Source organism: Gymnoscopelus microlampas (assembly GCF_963454915.1).
Source record: "Gymnoscopelus microlampas genome assembly, chromosome: 23".
In the NCBI taxonomy this organism is placed as follows: domain Eukaryota; kingdom Metazoa; phylum Chordata; class Actinopteri; order Myctophiformes; family Myctophidae; genus Gymnoscopelus; species Gymnoscopelus microlampas.
The window spans coordinates 7,985,916-8,004,928 of record NC_139960.1 but is presented as its reverse complement, the minus strand read 5'-3'; the positions used below and the strand labels follow the sequence as shown (position 1 = coordinate 8,004,928).

The following is a 19,013-nucleotide window of genomic DNA, read 5'->3' as shown; positions in this document are numbered from 1 at the left end:
AGGTGAACTTCCTCAGGAAGTAGACTGGAATCAATTCACTTTGCAGGTTGCTAATCCGGTCTGGGTCTGCAGCGGTGGCAGCGGTGGCCTAGTGGTTAGAGGGGCGGCCTTGATACCGGAAGGTCCCTAGTTCGATTCCCCAATTCATCACATCAATCATGAATCACCGCTGAATAGCCCTTGAGCAAGGCTTCCATGCAGGGTCCGGCTGGAAACAAGCTTCGTGCTTAGTCCGACACCCTGGGTAAACAACAAACTTTGCTTTTGCTTTGCTTTGCGGATACGGAAACGGTGCATCCGTGTATATGTGGTTGAAAGTTACCAGATATGTAGGCGGGCTTTAGACCGGATGTGAGCACTGAGCAGCAAAAAAGAAAGCAGCTTTCCACACAGCCATGTATCTCTCCTGTATATCCACTAGATGGAGACATTACTATATAAAATTGACCTTTCAACACTCTTTGATACAATTGTGACTACAATGTTTTAACTTGCTTCCAATATAATAAACTATAGATCACCACTGATAAACAGCTAAAATGATTTATTTGCATGTGTTAAACCTAACAATTTACAAGATGTTTAGTGATGTTAAGCCTATACCTCAAGAAAGTATTACAATAAAAATACCAGACAATTTTGGTGTGGTGCTATTACATTAGACACAATTCATCTTGTGTTATGCTCATGTATTTCTAATCAAACTCAAATATTCTAAAACAGGGGTCTTCAACGTTTTCAGGCCAAGAGAGCGAGCCTGAGAGCGAGACAAAGCAGGGACCCCCTCTATATTGTATAAAATTGTATTTCAGATTACAGATTTTACTTAGTCTGCTCTTTTTTCCCTCTACACCTATAGCCTCTTTGCCAAAAATAGCCGATCTACAAGCTCTCAACGCCTCCGCAGCGCGAGGCGTTGTGAGCTTGTAGATCTGCTATTTTCGGCTAATGTTCCCCTCAGAATAGAAATTGTAGGGTTCAAGTGGTGAAAAAAACGAAATCCTAATCGCACAAAGATTTGAAGGACCTCCTATAGTAGCTCTGAGGACCCCCTAGGGGTCCCGGACCCCCTGTTGAAGACCCCTGTTATAAAACATGTTGAGTCCATTTTTTTTTAAATTCTTACTAATCAAATAACCACACCTGGTTCTAGTTTGTCATGATGAGTAATCAATTAATTAATGTATAAGTAATTAGACCAGTGTGCATGTGTGATGCTCCCGTGGGGGAATTTCACTGTTCAGCTTCACCCAGCTGATTGCTGCTCACAGAGGAGGAGAGCAGGGGGCCAGCAGTTAGGGGTTGAGTGTCTTGCCCAGGAACACCGGGGCCATGAATCGAACCTGACTCAACCATGGCCGCCCCACTTATCATGATGTCAAGTGTTAAAGCCACAGCAGCAGCAGGCCTAGCTTCATCATTCAAGGCCACTTGGCCTTTGGTGTTGGTGTCCATTTTATGAGAACACAAAGGTCAAATGCCATGGGTCAGCAAGGCCATCAAATAAAACCATGATTAGAAATAATTAATAGAATTATAACTGTCAGGTAAATACATAAATGAAAAACAAACAAACAACATTATTCCACAAAATAATTAATTGGTATTTACAAATTACCAATATCTATACAAACTCCTGAGTCAAAAGACCCTCAGTCCTGGTCTAATCAGTCACTGCAATAATATGAAGATGGGAGTCATGGGAGTCAGAATGTCAACAAAACACTCAGGTGTCCAAGCACTGTATTGACAGGAAAGTGGCAGAGGAGGAAACGGTGAAAACAGCTGGGACACTGGGGCAATGAGGGCGGGGCAAGGCCACTGTGGCCTCAGGGCAAATCAGTTTTTGAAGGGCATGATGAGGCCTGACTGAGGGGGAACAGTGGCCTTCATGATGGCCTCCAGGAAATTCCTGCCCTGCAGAGCAGAGTAGTCGTGACAGGGCTGCTATATCTCAAGAGTCTCTTCGAAATGTAAAGTAGAGATCTCCGTCATTTCCAATAAATAAAAAAACGTCATCCGAAGATTTACTGCTCCATTCACTCCCTGGTTAACTTATCATTTAAAATCCTGTATCTCGGCTCCTGCGTACTTTTTTTTCCATATTTTTTTCCATATTTTAGGCATGTCATATAATAGGCTAGGCCGGGGAAAAACTTTTTCTATTTTATTTTACCTTCATTTTACAAGGTAGACACTTTTTCAAGCAAAGAATGGCAGCAGTCATATACAAGACACAGAAGGACAACATGAAATGAAAGGTCATGTTTATGAGATAAATATAACACTACTATACAGTAATCAACATTACTGTACACAGAGACACAGGGAGAAAAATAAAGGCAAATCAACAAGATATCTAAATACAGTATATATACACATAGCAAATCCAACTGGTACAGTATGAGGTTAGACATAAGGTACATCAACACATTGCAGCAGGTAATATTATATGATATTAGACAATTAAAGGTCATTCCAGGCAAATAAAGGGAAGGCCTTTATTAACAAACTCAGTGTGGGTTCTGGGTACTGACACATGTCAGTAGGCCTGTGATCGTAGGCTGTAGTCCAGTGTGGGCTGCCTGTCACTTGGTTGTGGGAATACAGTAGATCCAGCTTTCTTTATAAAATCCCCAGTGTTCATTCATCTATTTGTAACTCAGAGAGTGTACAGATGTAACCAAATGGACCCTTATGGATAGAACGGAAAACGAGGCAGGACGTTGAATACATACTGAAGGTGTTTTAAGTCCACCGGTACAGTTTTACATCAACCCAAGATGTCCAGAGAGGAGTGGGTCGATTTCACAGAGAATCAATATCAGGCTTGCACTTGCAAAAGCTCCTTTCTTCCTCACTGTATCGATGACAAAAGTTGCCTTTTCATGTTTCACCTGCATCCCTTCGGCTGTCTCCCGCTCAACTTCAGTTAGCATCCTCTTCTCAAAAAGTTTGTCCACGACACATTTGAGGTTGGGAGCTGAAATGCTGTCGATGAAGCTGCTCCGCACAGAAAACAGTTTGTCTTTCACTTCAAGACTCAGTGTGTGCTCAACTTGTTGTCTTCTTAAAGCAGGAGCTTGAAGGGATACAAAATGTTCCCAAGCACTGTCTGAGGTGTTACTGTCTACAAAAGGCATTTCATGCGACTGGGAAAGGGGTTTTAGAAGCAACATAACATCATCCCTAAACCTTTCCTTTAAGATCACATCAAATGTTGGCATGTAATTTGTATAAGCAGATTCATCAACTTCAAATGTTGTCTTCTTTGGTTGAATTATGATGGAATCGTGTTGAGGGGAAGTGGAGAGGGTGTATTCTTGATCTGGGATTAGTTTGCAGGGAGGGACTTCGATGTAAATCTCTTCTCCATGTAAATCTCTCTTCTTCCTTACGTTCAGCACTTCATCCAGCACAACGTTCCCAGGAAGCAGCAATACTTTCAGGATTGAACGTGGATTATCATCCGTTGGTGGTGTATAAAACGGTAACACCAATGCACGGATAGGACTGGGGGGACTGGGGGCCGGGCTGTCGTAAAGTAATTTTAAACCTGTACTTATAATACCATAGAGTGAACATTCTGTTATATTTATGATGACATGAGTTTCTGTGATCACATCGGGCTTGATAAACTCAATGCCCTCATCCCTCACATGGACAACATACAAGGACTTGCCTCCACCCATGGAGAGGATTTCACAGTGTGGAAGGTGTAACTGACACACAGACCCCGGAGGACATTTGATGTCAAACAGTGGTCCTGCAGGCCTCTTGCCAAGCTGGCCTTGAAGCCTTCGGTTCCAAGGGACAGTCCTGTAAGTCACGTCTGTCTCCGTCTCCATCTTAAACACCAAGCCGGTCACACAGCATTGGAACAGTCCTGCTTGGGTGCAGTGGAACCTGTATCTTTTCTTGTTTTCTACAACAATGATGTCAGGTGTAATTGTCTGTGTTTTGTCCAATAGTGTAACATAATTTAAACTGTGAGAGCGCTTTGCTGGGAAACTTGCCATGTTCTCTATGCATGGACTTTGACTCAGTGAGGGTAAGCTGCGAGAACGAGGCAGGGAAATGGATTCTCCCATCCTCAAACCGCTGAAGCATCTACTAAGATCAGTTTCATCTTGGAGCTCGAATGAGGGATGTGGAGAGGACAGTGACTCTGTAACAGCATGGTCTGTGGTTGAGAAAGCACAGGCTGTGTCACATGACATTTCTTCTGGGAAATGTTGGGAGGACTGTTGTGATACGGATGGAGAAGGCAACATGGGGGGATGGGGAGACACCGTAGCAACAGAGGGGGGAACTACCCGTGGAGAATCTTGTGATGAGGGACCTTCATGCCGTTTCCTGTATAGTGGTGTGGATGTCTCATCATCATCATCATCATGATCAGACTCAGCTTCCATCTCACCATGCAAAAAAGAGAAAAGATAATATTACATCAAATCATGGATATTAAATAAAGTATGAACCTTATAAGACTACAGCACCAGTTCCCTGCCGACTGACTGACTGTGTGATTCCTGGCGCTTAGCCTTGCTTCAATGGCACTCTACCAGTAGATGAACATTTTGACTATAGAAACATTTTTCTTTTTTTAGAAACAAGAGATTAAACATTTTAATTGTCTTCAAGAAACAATAAGAGCCAAAAGTGATTTCATTTCGATCCATAGGAGGTGCCACAAATGTGAACATTTTTTTTTCTAACTAATTTTATATTTTTGACATCATTAATTAAAAGCGCTGTATCCGCACTCTGCCATGCCTTGCCCCTCCCCTTCAACATGGCAGAGACACAGACGTCCTTGCATCTCAACATCTTTTCTTGTAATAACATTATCACCCACTTTGATTGTGAAGCTGTTGTCCTTGCCGAGGTTAAAACTAGACCCAAAGAGAGTGGATTCAGTTTTTCCCAGGTGTAATGATAGTTTGTTATCAGCGAGCCAGATGCGGATCTCATCGAGTTCAAAGCCGAGAGCTTTTTCAACCTGCAGTCTGTCCCTGTCCGAGACCAGCAGAGCCGAGTCATCCGCGAACAGGAACAGGTTGCAGTCACATGCTGATGACATGTCGTTTACATATATCAGGAACAGTAAAGGTCCTAGTATGCCTCCTTGCGGAACGCCACAGCTCACTAGGAGGGGGGTGGGGGGGGTTCCGTTCACCTCCACCACCTGTTCCCACCCCTCCAGATAGGATCGCATCCAGCTCACTGATGTACTATCAAAACCAATTGCTTTTAGCTTACCAATCAAAATAGAGTGATTAACTGTGTCAAAAGCCTTTTGGAGGTGGAGGGCAGTTTGTTTACCAGTGTTGTGGCTATGGTTGTAAAAAAGATGTTTAAGCGATTTGCCACATCCAGTTTCAGGAAGGAAGTTGTGTCCTTAAAGCAGTTGTTGAAGAGTCTGGAAAAACATCAAAGGTTGAAAGGTGTGATGTGTGTAGAAAACCATGTTGATGATTGAGCTACACTCCTGAGAACAATAAGTTATTCTGTTAATAATGAACATATTCAAACACAAGTATTGCATTCTACTCACCGTGCAGTTTGGATGGAGGTATTGATGGAGAGCAGCTGGACTAATCTGTCTGTTAGAGTATCAGTGTTATTGTGACTCAGACTACAACAACACAAGGATGAGAAAGGAAAAAGGAATAGATTAGTACCTCATGTTGACACATGTACACACACACACACACACACACACACACACACACACACACACACACACACACACACACACACACACACACACACACACACACACACACACACACACACACACACACACACACACACACACACACACACACACACACACACACACACACACACACACACACACACACACAGACACCTCCATTCTATAGGACTACTCACTCCAGGACTTGTGGTTTGTGCAGGTGGGGGATCAGAGTCTCTAGCTGGTCAGTGAGTTGACAGTGACTGAGGTCCAGTTCTGTCAGTACCTCAGAGTGTTCTAGAACCTGGGCCAAACATCTACAGACAGACAGACAGACAGACAGACAGACAGGACAGGACAGGACAGGACAGGACAGGACAGGACAGGACAGGACAGGACAGGACAGGACAGGACAGGACAGGACAGGACACACAGTGTGCATTTAGAGCAGCAGTTCTCAAACTAGAAAGGTGCCGTTGGGGTCGCGTAGTGGCAACCAAAAAAAAGGAAAAAAACACACACAGCTCCGCTCCAAGGTCACAGAGAATATTCCATGATTTTTCAAAGGTACAGCAAAATCGCTCGTTTTCTCTGGCAAGACGATGTTTCAACTTTGGCAGTCAATGTGTCAAGTCAATGTGTCAATGTGTCAAGTCAAAAAAAGAGCCATTTTGGCTGTTTTTGTACAAATGGAACCATATGGACCCGTGGTCCTGTACCCTCTCGCTCTCGGACTAACAAAAACAGCCAAAATTGCTCTTTTTTTTCTCGGGAAGTTAAATTTAGATTGCGATGTAACATTACCGTGCGGGGATGCCGGGGAGATTATTCTCACAGACAGACAACCACACCAGTTACCAACAGTTACCGCGATGGAGAAAAACGCCACCGTCGGTGGCCAAAGATAAAATCGAGAGGTGGAAACTCTGGTGGTTCTAGCAACATATTTTGGCAACTTGACAAATGATCAGTTCATAATGAGTGAACTTAAGTGGATTATCATACCACATTATCTTTAGAAAAGCTGGATGGCTTTTAAATGTACACACATATTAAATGAGAGGAAACACATTAACCTGAGCTGTGAGATGTAGGGTAGACACTGTAGGAAGATCCTCACTTCACTCTCTTCATCTGACCAGCCTGTCAGCTCTACTGGTTTCTTCTCTGGTTGGAGTTTCAGCACCTCTAGGAGGAGGGAGACCTTTCTTTCTGAGAGGTCTATGGACCAGACTGTAGGAACTGACTGGTAAACTGTTTGTAATGCTGGAAAAACACTTCTGCCTGTTTGAGTCTCATAGTTCTTCACATAGGAGTATAGGTACAGTAGTATATCACATTGATACTTCCTGTCGTAGCAATCATCAAAACAGTCAATAAAGGGGAATGTTTTGTAGTTACACACAGACGACAACAATTCCAGAAACTTCTCTCCTGTTTCTTCTTCCTGTTCTGCTGCTTCACAGATGAGCTTCCCCAGGAACTCAGTTGTTTCTGAAGTTCCTGACCATCCATCAGCAACACTGCAAAAGATTAAATGAAAAACAACATTAAATATTGATCTTTGTATCATAAACAGAATAAAATAAAATAAAAAGGTCAACACTGTGTCTATCAGATTTCAGGTCAAAGAGTCAGTGGATAATGAAAGGAAACTTTAAAGTGTATGATATACTTAATTTCTAAAACTATCATAAAGAATAACCAAGCTATGAAGACAGATAGTATATCATTTGATGCTGGGATAAAATCACAAAAGTTACAAATAATCAATCCCTTTTAACCACTTAAGCCACAAGTGTCACAAGATGAAGATAGCTGATCTACAAGCTCACATAGCATCACTTCATAATGCTTTTGTGAGCTTGTAAATCTGCTATTTTTGGAAGGTTTTGTCTATAACGACATGCCCAAAATAGGGACACCAGATTTAAAGTGTTTCAATACATAAGAGTAAATAGATAATACATCATTATCTAAAAAACAACAACAACAACAAAAATATTAACCTAAATTGTGAGATGTAGGATAGACACTGAAGGAAGACTCACTTCACTATCATCTCTACTGGTTTCACTTTTACATTTACTCGAGCACTTCTTTATGGGAGAAGTTACTTTTACTTGAGTACAGATTTCCAGTCCTCTACCCTCCTCTGGTATAGCATACTTATAACTTATATTTTATCTTGTTGCATGGCTGCACAGCTCTTTACATTAAAACAGGCAGACTTTGGACCGTCACCACAACTATACAGTAAATCCTCAGTGTTATTTATAATAGGATATAACATCCCAAATTATATTTGTCTGTTGTAAATTCAGTGGCCAAAAAGTGACAAATAATCAGTTCATACTTAATTAAATTGGATAATCATACCTCATTATCTTTATATTTAATCTGGATTGCTTTTAGATGTAGGCAAATATTAAATGAAACAAAACGCATTAACCTGAGCTGTGAGATGTAGGGTAGACACTGAAGGAAGATCCTCACTTCCCTCTCTTCATCTGACCAGCCTGTCAGCTCTACTGGTTTCTTCTCTGGTTGGAGTTTCAGCACTTCTTGGAGGAGGGAGGCCTTTCTTTCTGAGAGGTCTATGGACCAGACTGCAGGAACTGATTGGTTAACTGGTTGTAATGCTGGAAGAACACTTTTGCCTGTTTGAGTCTCATAGTTCTTCACATAGGAGTATAGGTCCAGTAGTACATTACATTGATACTTCCTGTGGTACCAATCATCATTCCAGTCAATAAGGGGGAATGTTTTGTAATTACACACAGAATAAAACAATTCCAGAAACTTCACTCCTGTTTCTTTATCCTGTTCTGCTGCTTCACAGATGAGCTTCCCCAGGATCTTGGTTGTTTCTCGATCATAGACACTGCAACATTTTAAATGAAAATCAACATGAAATATTGATCTCTGTATCATAAACAGAATAAAATAAAACACTGTATCCATCAGATTTCAGGTTAAAGAGTCAGTGGAAAATGAAAGAAAACTTTTAAGTGTATGAAATACAAAACTTCTAAACCTATCATAAAGAATAACCAAGCTATGAAGACAGACAGTGTATCATTTGATGCTGGGGAAAAAATCACAAAAGTTACAAATAATCAATGCCTTTTAACCACTTAAGCCCTATTTCATACGTAGTCATTCGACGGTGTCACGTGATGAAAATAGCAGATTTACAAGCTCACAATGCATCACATGATGCTTTTGTGAGCTTGTAGATCTATTTTTGCCTATAATGACATGCTCAAAATAGGGACACCAGGTTGAAAGTGGTTAATTACATAAGAGTACATAAATCATACCTCATTATCTTTAAGGAAAACAACAACAAAAAACAAACATCTGTTGAGACAGCTTTTATATTTAGACAAATATTCAATGAAAGAAAAACACATTAACCTGAGTTGTGGGATGCAGGTTAGACACTGAAGGAAGATCCTCACTTCACTTGATCTTCATATGACTACTAGTCTATCATCTCTATTGGTTTAATTTTTACTTTTACTCAAGTACTTTTTTTGTGGGAGAAGTACTTTTACTTCAGATTTCCAGTACTCTACCCTCCCCTGGCATAGCATACTTATAGCATTTCTCTAGTTGACTCTACATATGCTGCACAGCTCCATTAGTAACTGTGAGAGTATACAAATGTAACCAAATGGACCTTTACAGGTACATTTGGTTACGTTCCTCTCAAAGTTAAATGAACACTCAAGATGTTACTGTGTAGGCCTACAGATCCCATAGCCCATGGCAACAATGCTAATAAACAGCTTAAATTTGGGGATGTTTGAAAATCAGCTTTGTAGATCCTTGCATATACCAATGATCATACCCATGTGCCATTTCAGATCGATACTGACAGGACATACTGACAGTTTTCTCCAGGTTATAGAGATATTTATAATAGGATAATAAAATTCAAAATGATATTTGTCTGTTGTAAATTTAGTGCAAAAAAAGGTGACAAATAATCAGTTAAGATAATTAATTAAATTGGATAATCATACCTGATGACTTTTATATACAGACAAATATTAAATGAAAGGAAACACATTAACCTGAGTTGTGAGATGTAGGGTAGACACTGAAGGAAGATCCTCACTTCACTCTCATCTGAACAGCCTCTCAGCTCTACTGGTTTCTTCTCTGGTTGGAGTTTCAGCACCTCTAGGAGGAGGGAGACCTTTCTCTCTGAGAGGTCTATGGACCAGACTGTAGGAACTGACTGGTAAAGTGGTTGGAATGCTGGAAGAACACTTCTGCCTGTTTGAGTCTCGTAGTTCTTCACATAGGAGTATAGGTACAGTACTACATCACATTGATACTTCCTGTCATACCAACCATCAAAACAGTCAATAAAGGGGAATGTTTTGTAATTACACACAGAAGACAACAATTCCAGAATATTCTCTCCTGTTTCTTCTTCCCGTTCTGCTGCTTCATAGATGAGCTTCCCCAGGAACCTGGTTGTTTGTGATGTTTCTGACCTTCCATGGGCAACACTGCAACAGTTCAAATGAAAATCCAATATGAAATATTGATCTCTGCATCATAAACAGAACAAACAATGATGGACACTGTATCCATCTGATTTTAGGTGAAAGAGAGATTCAATGGAAAACAAAGAAAACTTTAAAATGTATGATATTTTTAACAATATAAAACTATTATAAAGAAATTAAGAATAACAAAACTATGATGAAAAATAGCGTATCATTTGATGGTGGGATTAAGTCACAAAAGGTACAAATAATCAACCTCTTATCACCTAGCCCTATTTCATACTACGTCATTCAGCGACGTCAAGTGCCAAAAATAACCAATCTCCAAGCTCACATCGCTTCATGAAGTGAGCTTGCAGATCTGCTATTTATGATATTTTTTAAAAGGTTTTGGAAATCTTTGCCTAAAATGATATGCCCAAAATGGGGACACCAGGTGTAAACATACAGTATAAGAGTGGATACGTCATACCTCCTTATCTTCAAATCAATCTGTTGAGATAGCACCCATTCTTGAGAATCGGGACAAAACCTTTGTCAAAACCTTTTTTTTTTTTTATATATATATATTCTTCAATTATGGCGGGAAAACATATTTTAAAAGATCAAAGTGTTGACTATTAAACCATGTAATGGGCCAACCTCCCACAGTTTTCTTTTTTTAGATGTCAACTCCATAAAATGGCATATCTGACAAAGTTAACATCTGGCGTCTGACGGAGTTGACGAAATGTATTTTTCAAAGTTGAATAGGTTCTATTAATGCTAATAGTATTACTCTTTTTTAAATTGTATTTTTATTTAGTTTGGATTTACTGACGGAGTTGACATGTTATGGAAAGACATGAAATGAAAGGAAACACATTAACCTGAGCTGTGAGATGTAGGGTAGACACTGAAGGAAGATCCTCACTTCACTCTCTTCATATAACCAGCCTGACAGCTCTACTGGTTTCTTCTCTGGTTGGAGTTTCAACGCCTCTAGGAGGTCAGAGACCTTGCTCTCTGAGAGGTCTATGGACCAGACTGTAGGAGATGGTGGGTAAAGTGGCTTCAGGTTTTATTGTATTATATATATTGGCTTTATATTTAACACTCTCACAGCTCTACAGTATTTTCACATTTACAATGCAAGTAACCGTATCAGCGTTACATGCTGTCTGTATTTGCTCATTTTGCTTTTACATACAGTACCTTTAGAGGTGATTTCAACATCTTTGAAAGAAAAGCAGCTGATCCAATGGTGTAGGTTGAAACTGCTCTTCTGAGTGGAGGTGGAGGATACTTCTTCAGATACTGGTATCTTTAAAGTACTCTTCCTAGTTATGTCAATGACCTTTAGTAATACATAGCAGGCTTTCTCCCCTTTCTTTGTGACCCAGTCCAGTAATATTTTTGTTTTATCAAAGTCATCAACCTCTTCCTCTATATGAAAGACCTCATCATCAGTTAACACAATTTGCTGAACCAGATACTCCACAATAAGGGAAAGATTCTGTAATCCTCCCACCAGGTGCGTTCTGGCGTTCTTGATGTATTCCAGAGCTGACTGACTTGTAGGCGCCATGTTGTGACTTTACTCTCAAACATGTAGTGTAACAGGTGAAGACTTGTGCTGCTTGCTGGTCCAGGATCTCTTTGAAGCTGATCTCCGTTTATTTATGTCTCTGACATGAATGAAAGACAGACATTTATTTTTAGAGATTAATATTTATGATGCTTCCATTCCTCTCTGCAGAGGAAATCAGACAAGAGGTGCTGTGCCCAGCAACAACTGGGCTAAAGCAGCGATTTCCAACCTGCGGGGACCACTGGTGGGCCACGATGGTATTGAAAGTGGCCCCGAAATCAATAGCAAACACTAAGAATGTAATGATAATATTACATTAATATTAAAACATTAAAGCTGCACTATGTAACTTTCCTCTTCTACCCCGGATTTGAGCCTGGTTTCCTGCGCAAGTGCTGACATTTTCACCATTGAGCTAATAGAGCCTGCCTGCTTGCTCAGGGGATAAATTGAATCTTGACCATCAGGTCAAAATTTGTGTCAGAATAATATTATTATTTATAAGGTAACACTTAAAGGTCGGGTCTATGCATTATAATGCATAAACCCATTATTATTATGGGTCTATGCATTATAATGCATAAACCCATTATTATTAAGGGTCTATGCATTATAATGCATAAACCCATCATTTATAATGCATTATAATGCACTTATAATGCTTCATAACACTCATTATAAATGTTTACAATTATGCATAGCAACTTGTAACAAAAGACACTTTATAACTGACCAAGTTAAGACAGCTATAATGTGCTGTTCCACTCAGCTTATAATGCATTATGACCAGCACTTATAATATGTTATAAACGCTGTCATACATGATTATAAACATTTATAACAAATGTTATAATGCTTTATAAGTGCTTTATACTATATTATAAATGTGATTATAATGCATTAAAGACCCAACCTTTAAGTAAAGTGTTACCAAAAAAAGTTACATAGTGCTGCTTTAATATAAAACAATAAAATAAAATAAAAATGACATGGTATTTTTTCTGTTCCATTGATTCAAGCTGGAACACAATCCATTGATTGATTATTAAAATGCACACGGCCCACCCATCTGACCACTTAACACAGGTGGTCAGATGGATGGTCAGATGGGTGGGATGCCAACGCTTTGGAGATTTTCAAGTGGGCCCTGATCCAGAAAAGGTTGGTTGAAGCAAATATCTCAACATGATACGCATGTTTTTGTTCCCCTTAATAGATAATATAGACACTGCAACAATTTAGAGATAATATGAAATAAAGTACAAGAACTTACCAAACATGAACAAAAGACAGACATCATCCATACATTTGCGGCTCTTCAACTCCTACACAAATGATATTAAACAAACAGGAAAGATATTATTAACTCAGTATAAGTTCTTAGTTTGCTTGGAGTAAAAAACAACAGAATAAAACGTACAATGACAATAGCTTCGCTACACTGGCTCCCGGTTGTTTTTAGGATTGATGTAAAACATATTTTACAAGTTCATAAAGCTCTAAATGGTCTGGCACCTTCCTACCTCTATGATTGTGTGCCTAAATATGTTCCCCCTCAGGTCTTCAAGTGCTGACCTGCTCGAGGTGCCTACATGACATAGAGGTGCCTGGAATAAACTCCCATTACACATAAGACAGGCAGCCTCTGTGGATAGCTAGACCTATTTCTTCACTCTTTTTGGTTGTTTTTTAAATCTCTGTGTGGTTATTCATGTCCTCACTGTTTTGCTATTATTTTAATGTTGTTTTATGCTTTTGCTTTTCTTTTTTTGCTTTATTGTTAAAGAGGTGGTGCCATGGTTTTGCACTTTTTCTGTTTTTCATGTATCTATGAGGTTGATAGAACTTCATTAAGCCCCCCTGGTGGTGTTTTTATGGTGTTTTATGTCTTCTCTGACTATTTTGAGTTTCTACCTGGAGGCTGAAACCTTGAGGGTCAAACGTGCCAATAGAAAAACAGCCCTTTAGTGACATAGTAAAATTGTACCCTCCCCCTCATTATCATAACACAACAGGTGTGGGCATGAGGAGGAGGAGGGACTAGGACAGGTGGGTGGTGCTAAGGTGGTGGAGGAGGTGCTAAGGTGAGAACCAGGTATACTTAATGAACTGGAGGCGTGTCCACATAAAAACATAATTTTAACAATTTCTGTATACTTTTTTGAAAAAAATCTTCCTCCTAGTTAAGTATAACCATAATACCTGATGATTATGTTTTAGGGGTGGGGAAAAATCACTGAAAATCACGGCACCCCGTCTTTACATTGGTTGTACTTTTTATGGGGCCAGGCTTCCAGCATGGACCCATATTGTTATTCGCATTATTCCATTTCTTCTTCTTCTTCTTCTTCTTCTTCTTCTGCCGTTTTTGCCAGTTCTGGCTGAACCGTGCATACGCTTTTTATGAAACTCGGCCATATGATAGATGGTCATGAAAAACGATCAAAAAATAAATCTCACAATCTTTCGTCAAAAGGTGGCGCTATAGCACTCAGTTGAAAATGCCAACTTTGAACAGGTACAACTCATGCCCTGTTTTACCTACAGCCATGAAACTTCTATGCACACATGCGTCTCCTCATGCCTAACAACTTTCACCCTCTGACTTTTGACCTCTGACCTTTAGATCTCCCACCATTTCGAATTATATGAAAAACAGTTAAAACCTATCTCCTCCTGGGATTTTTGAGTAATCTGCACGAAACTTTTTACACATGAACTTTGGACCTATACCAAAAAACGTTTGCAAAATATCTTCCATAAGTGAAAAAATGAAGCTTTAATGAGCCAATGAATATTGCAGTTTTATGACAATTATTCATCTGCCCCTAACACATACATGCAGACTTACCATTCTTTGAAACTTTGCAGAAATGTAAAGGGCCATTCCAAATATCACTGAAACCAATCTTACTCCAATTGGTCAAACGGGGGCGCTATAGCAATTTTTTGAAAATTGAAACTTTAAACAGGCAAAAGTCATGCCTCGTTTGGCCGACAGCCATTAGACCTGCTTACACATGTGCCTTGACTAATGAGGAACACATCTATCACGTTGACCAGTAAGCACCGCCCTTAGATTGTCCGCAATCTTGAGCAGTTTGAAAAACACTTAAACCCAGGATTTTTCAGCTATTTGCGTGAAACTGTATGATCTGTGTGATCTCCTTTTTCACAGGTTCTTGTCTGTTGGTGGCTTCTCGCTTAAATGTGTGCCCCACAACCTGAAGGTCACCAGTTCAAGCCTCACTTGGTGCAGACTTCATCTAAGTTGCATTTCACACAACATGACTATCAATGAATACATCTGCAATTGTTAAAGATAACATGAAATACTTAATTGAGTGTTTTTTACATACAGCTGATCTACAATCTCACAACTTTTCAGATAGCAATGAGAGTATGTTTTTTCAATGTATAACATACTTCATTGTGAAAATAGCCAATGTACAATCTGACAACTTTTAATGGTTTGTGAGCTTGTAGATCGGCTACTTTCACTAATTTTGGTTCTGAGGAGATGTACAATTTCTTCATTGGTAAATGGTTTGTGAACGAGTGATCTTAGTGTTAGTGAAACAGGGGCTTGGGTCATGACAGAAGGCAAGAGTTTGTGATCCTCAACAGACATTATCAGCCTGGACAAAGATATAGCACTATAGGTAGTGTTGCAGCTACCTAAGAGTGCTTCATGACCGTAAGGTTGCCGGTTCAAGCCTCACTTGATGCAGACTCATTTAAGTTGAAATGCAAAAAACATGACTCAATCTATTCTGTTTCCATGGCGCTCTCTCTCTCTCTTCAATCTATTCCATTTCCATGTCTTTCTCTTCAATCTATTCCGTTTCCATGTCTCTCTCTCTGTCTCTTCAATCTATTCCATTTGTCTCTCTCTCTGTCTCTTCAATCTATTCCATTTGTCTCTCTCTCTGTCTCTTCAATCTATTCCATTTCTCTCTCTCTCTCTCTCTCTCTCTCTCTCTCTCTCTCTCTCTCTCTCTCTCTCTCTCTCTCTCTCTCTCTTTCTCTTTGTCTCTCTCTCTCTCTCTCTCTCTGAGGGGTGGCCATAGCTGAGTGGTTAGTGAGCCCGCCTAGGGAGCCAGAGACTCTGGTTGCCCCAGGTACGATTCCAGGCCAGGTCAGCAAATGTGTCGATGAAATGAAATTTGTCCCTGAGCAAGACTCTTAACCCCTTATTGCTCACAGGCACTCATTGGAAACAAGACCGCAAGGACTTTCATGAACTGACCTGTTAAAGGAATTATCATTTCTCTTTCTCTCTCCTGGCCCCATATTATCGCTGCTTGCAGCTATATTCTGTAATTATATTCTTGCTCTGTAAAGCACTTTGAGCTGCATTTCATGTCATGAAAGGTGCTATACAAATAAAGTATTATCATTATTATTATTATTATTGTTATTATAGTATATGAATACTTGAGACGTTTTGTCTCCTTTTGCGTAGCTTTCTGTTCTTGTTCTGGACGTTAAAATGACCCCATAAGTGTTTTAAAGTGAAATAAATGCCCCTGTTAGTTCAATGATTTTGTCCATTCGTATTTCGTTATCTGTGTTAAAATACTGAAAGGTAAAAGTATTGACGTAATATTACAAATACTGAAATATATTGTTGGTTAGAAAAACACCAGAATAAAGGTTATAACAACACTATTAGAAAGTTTGAATAAAAAGATCCATGTTCTAAAAAGAGCAAAAGGGTGGTATGTATAGCCTCTGCTAGTCTGCTTTGTATAATTATTTCATTTAATGTTAAATTAATGTAACATCATTCATAAAGCAGACCATGAGAGCAGCACCTCCTACAGACCTACACCAGCAACGACAGTGGACACCCAGCTCGGCAACATGTCTCATTGTCTCCTATTTATACACCCGTAATTTCCGTAAGTAAAATGAATCACATTACGGTAAAATCAAATGCATGTTTAATGCTGGTCGAGCTGTGATGTGCGCGTGCGCACACGTAGGCGCGCGCCGCGTGCGTGACGTCAATACAATATGTTCTGCCAGTAAAAGAAAAGCACTAATTTACACCCTAAGTATTGTATGTGACAATAAACAAATGTAACATATTGTCAGTCCTCATACAGTAATCCTACCTCATCACCAAGCTTCCACAGTACAGTCACCATGCATGTCTGCTTGTCTGATACCTGTAAAATACATACATTGTATAACACAATGTATGCTTCCTGTATTCAGCTCTCAGCAGTAGACAATCCCTACTCAAGTTTGAAAAAGTTGATCAACATGTATTTATGCCTCTATGACCACACACACACACCAACACCAAGACAGCAGGTAACAGAAAATAAACTAAAAAAGAACCTGAGAACAAACTCAACAATATGTTACTGCAACTAAAAGTCACAACAAACTGGGTCTACTGAATAAGATGGTTCAGCTCTACTAAACTAAACTAAACTAGTAGCTACCCCCTACTACAACCATAATTCTCAAAAGTACATGGGCCTATGCAGAAGTTGGCAGTGTTAATATAGATCTAAATTAGTTAATAACTGAGAATATTTTTTTAAAGCCATAAGATTCCCATTTCTTACCAATTTAATGTCCGTATCAGCTTTGTTGGTGTGATATAAATGCATCCAGCCACCGAACTAAATCGAAAACATGTGAAACTGTTCTGATTCATAGCCTTGAAGGGGAACTCCTTCAAGGGAAGTAGACTTGGATCAATTCACTTTGTAGGTTGTTGTTCCGGTCTGGGTCTAGAACGGATACGGAAACGGTGTTTACATATTTGTGTAGTTGAAAGTTACTGGATACAGTAGGCGGGCTTTAGACCGGATGTGAGCACCGGGCAGCAAATAGAAAGGAGCTTTCCAAACAGAGCCACGTATCCATATGCATGCATGTCTCCAGTATATCCACTAGATGGAGCCATTACTACATAAAACCATAAAACGGACGGATTCTGACAATCTTTGATCGAGTTGACTAATGTTTCCGAAACATTTAATTTGCCTCCATTTGCTCCAGCAACGGATCTCATCTTCATGTTGGACATAATACACAAGCACAACACACCTGAATATTTGATTAACTTGCATTCATATAATGAAGTATAGCTCACCACTGATTATTAGCAGGTTTTAAAGCTAACATTTCATGTTAGCTTTAAAAGTGAAATATGCAGCTACCAGACACTTCTAGAGGACCTGAACCTCAAGTATTAAAATAAAATAATATCCTTCTCAAGCAGCTGTCAACTCTCATCCACAAGTTACAAAAATGTAGAAAATGAAAACAGAAAACATCCATTTTAATTAATATGCACGTTTATTCCACTCAACAGCACCCACATTATGAAGTGTTTTTTTCTTCTTCTCCCAACCAGACAATTGTGGTACGGTGCTATTATTTTAGATACAATTCATATAGTGTTATGCTCATGTATTTCTAATCAAACTAAAATATTGTAAAACATTTTGGGTCCATTTCTCACCACTCACAGGGCTTGCCCTCTCCATTTCTCACTAATCAAATCACCACACCGGGTTCTAGTTTGTCATGATGTCACAGCAGCGGACCCGGAGTTTCATCATTTTAGGGTCAAGGCCACTTGGCCTTTGGTGTTGTTGTCCATTTTATGAGAACACAAAGGTCAAATGCCATGGGTCAGCAAGGCCATCAAATAAAACCATGATTAGAAATAATTAATAGAATTATAACTGTCAGTGAAATGAAATAAATAAATAAACGTGGTTTCCCCACGCAGGTTCGAACCCTGCTCACAGTGTAGTGAGGCTGTCTTCGGGACATTACATCACACAGGGTCTGTGTTGCTCCGGGCTTTATTTGCTTTCAGGTCAAGTAGGGTCTCAAATCTCGACTCTGTCCTGAGTCTAAAGGGGGCTACATGCTACCACCCACTGTTAAGAACGCCATAAGAACTTTGTTCTTATGGCAATTATTACATAATTACATATAGTTATTACATATTACATGTAGTTATTACATAATAAGTGATCGTGTAGCACATTGGTTCCCAAACATTTTTAGCTGATCCCCAAATAATAAATTATAGTGTTTACCTGAACCAAACATACAATAATACATTCTGAATAAACCACTTAAGCACTTAATAGTGAAAATAGCCAATCTACAAGCTCACATGTGAGTTATTTTCGCTATTTCTTAGGAATTCTTTGGGGTGTCTTTGGAAATAATAATT

The 19,013-nt window shown here is 39.5% G+C and overlaps 1 protein-coding gene across 3 annotated transcripts; it reads right to left on the bottom strand.

Moving 5' to 3' along the window:
• Positions 1-2,265: 2,265 nt before the first annotated feature.
• On the bottom strand, positions 2,266-17,040 carry LOC311040247 (uncharacterized protein). Of its 3 annotated transcripts, none has more exons than XM_084050407.1 (10): positions 16,918-17,040; positions 13,071-13,122; positions 11,422-11,894; positions 11,097-11,253; positions 8,154-8,585; positions 6,778-7,224; positions 5,899-6,018; positions 5,558-5,638; positions 5,326-5,422; positions 2,266-4,415 (listed from the first exon to the last, which is right to left on the bottom strand). In XM_084050407.1, exons 3-10 carry the CDS (start codon positions 11,792-11,794, stop codon positions 2,769-2,771), a joined length of 3,354 nt encoding a protein of 1,117 aa, XP_083906533.1. In that variant the 5' UTR covers positions 11,795-11,894; positions 13,071-13,122; positions 16,918-17,040; the 3' UTR covers positions 2,266-2,768. The 3 variants fall into 3 exon arrangements, with proteins under 3 accessions (XP_083906533.1, XP_083906534.1, XP_083906535.1); XM_084050408.1 differs by having other exon boundaries at positions 13,071-13,119; positions 16,918-16,972; XM_084050409.1 differs by lacking the exon at positions 8,154-8,585 and having other exon boundaries at positions 11,091-11,253.
• Positions 17,041-19,013: the final 1,973 nt, after the last annotated feature.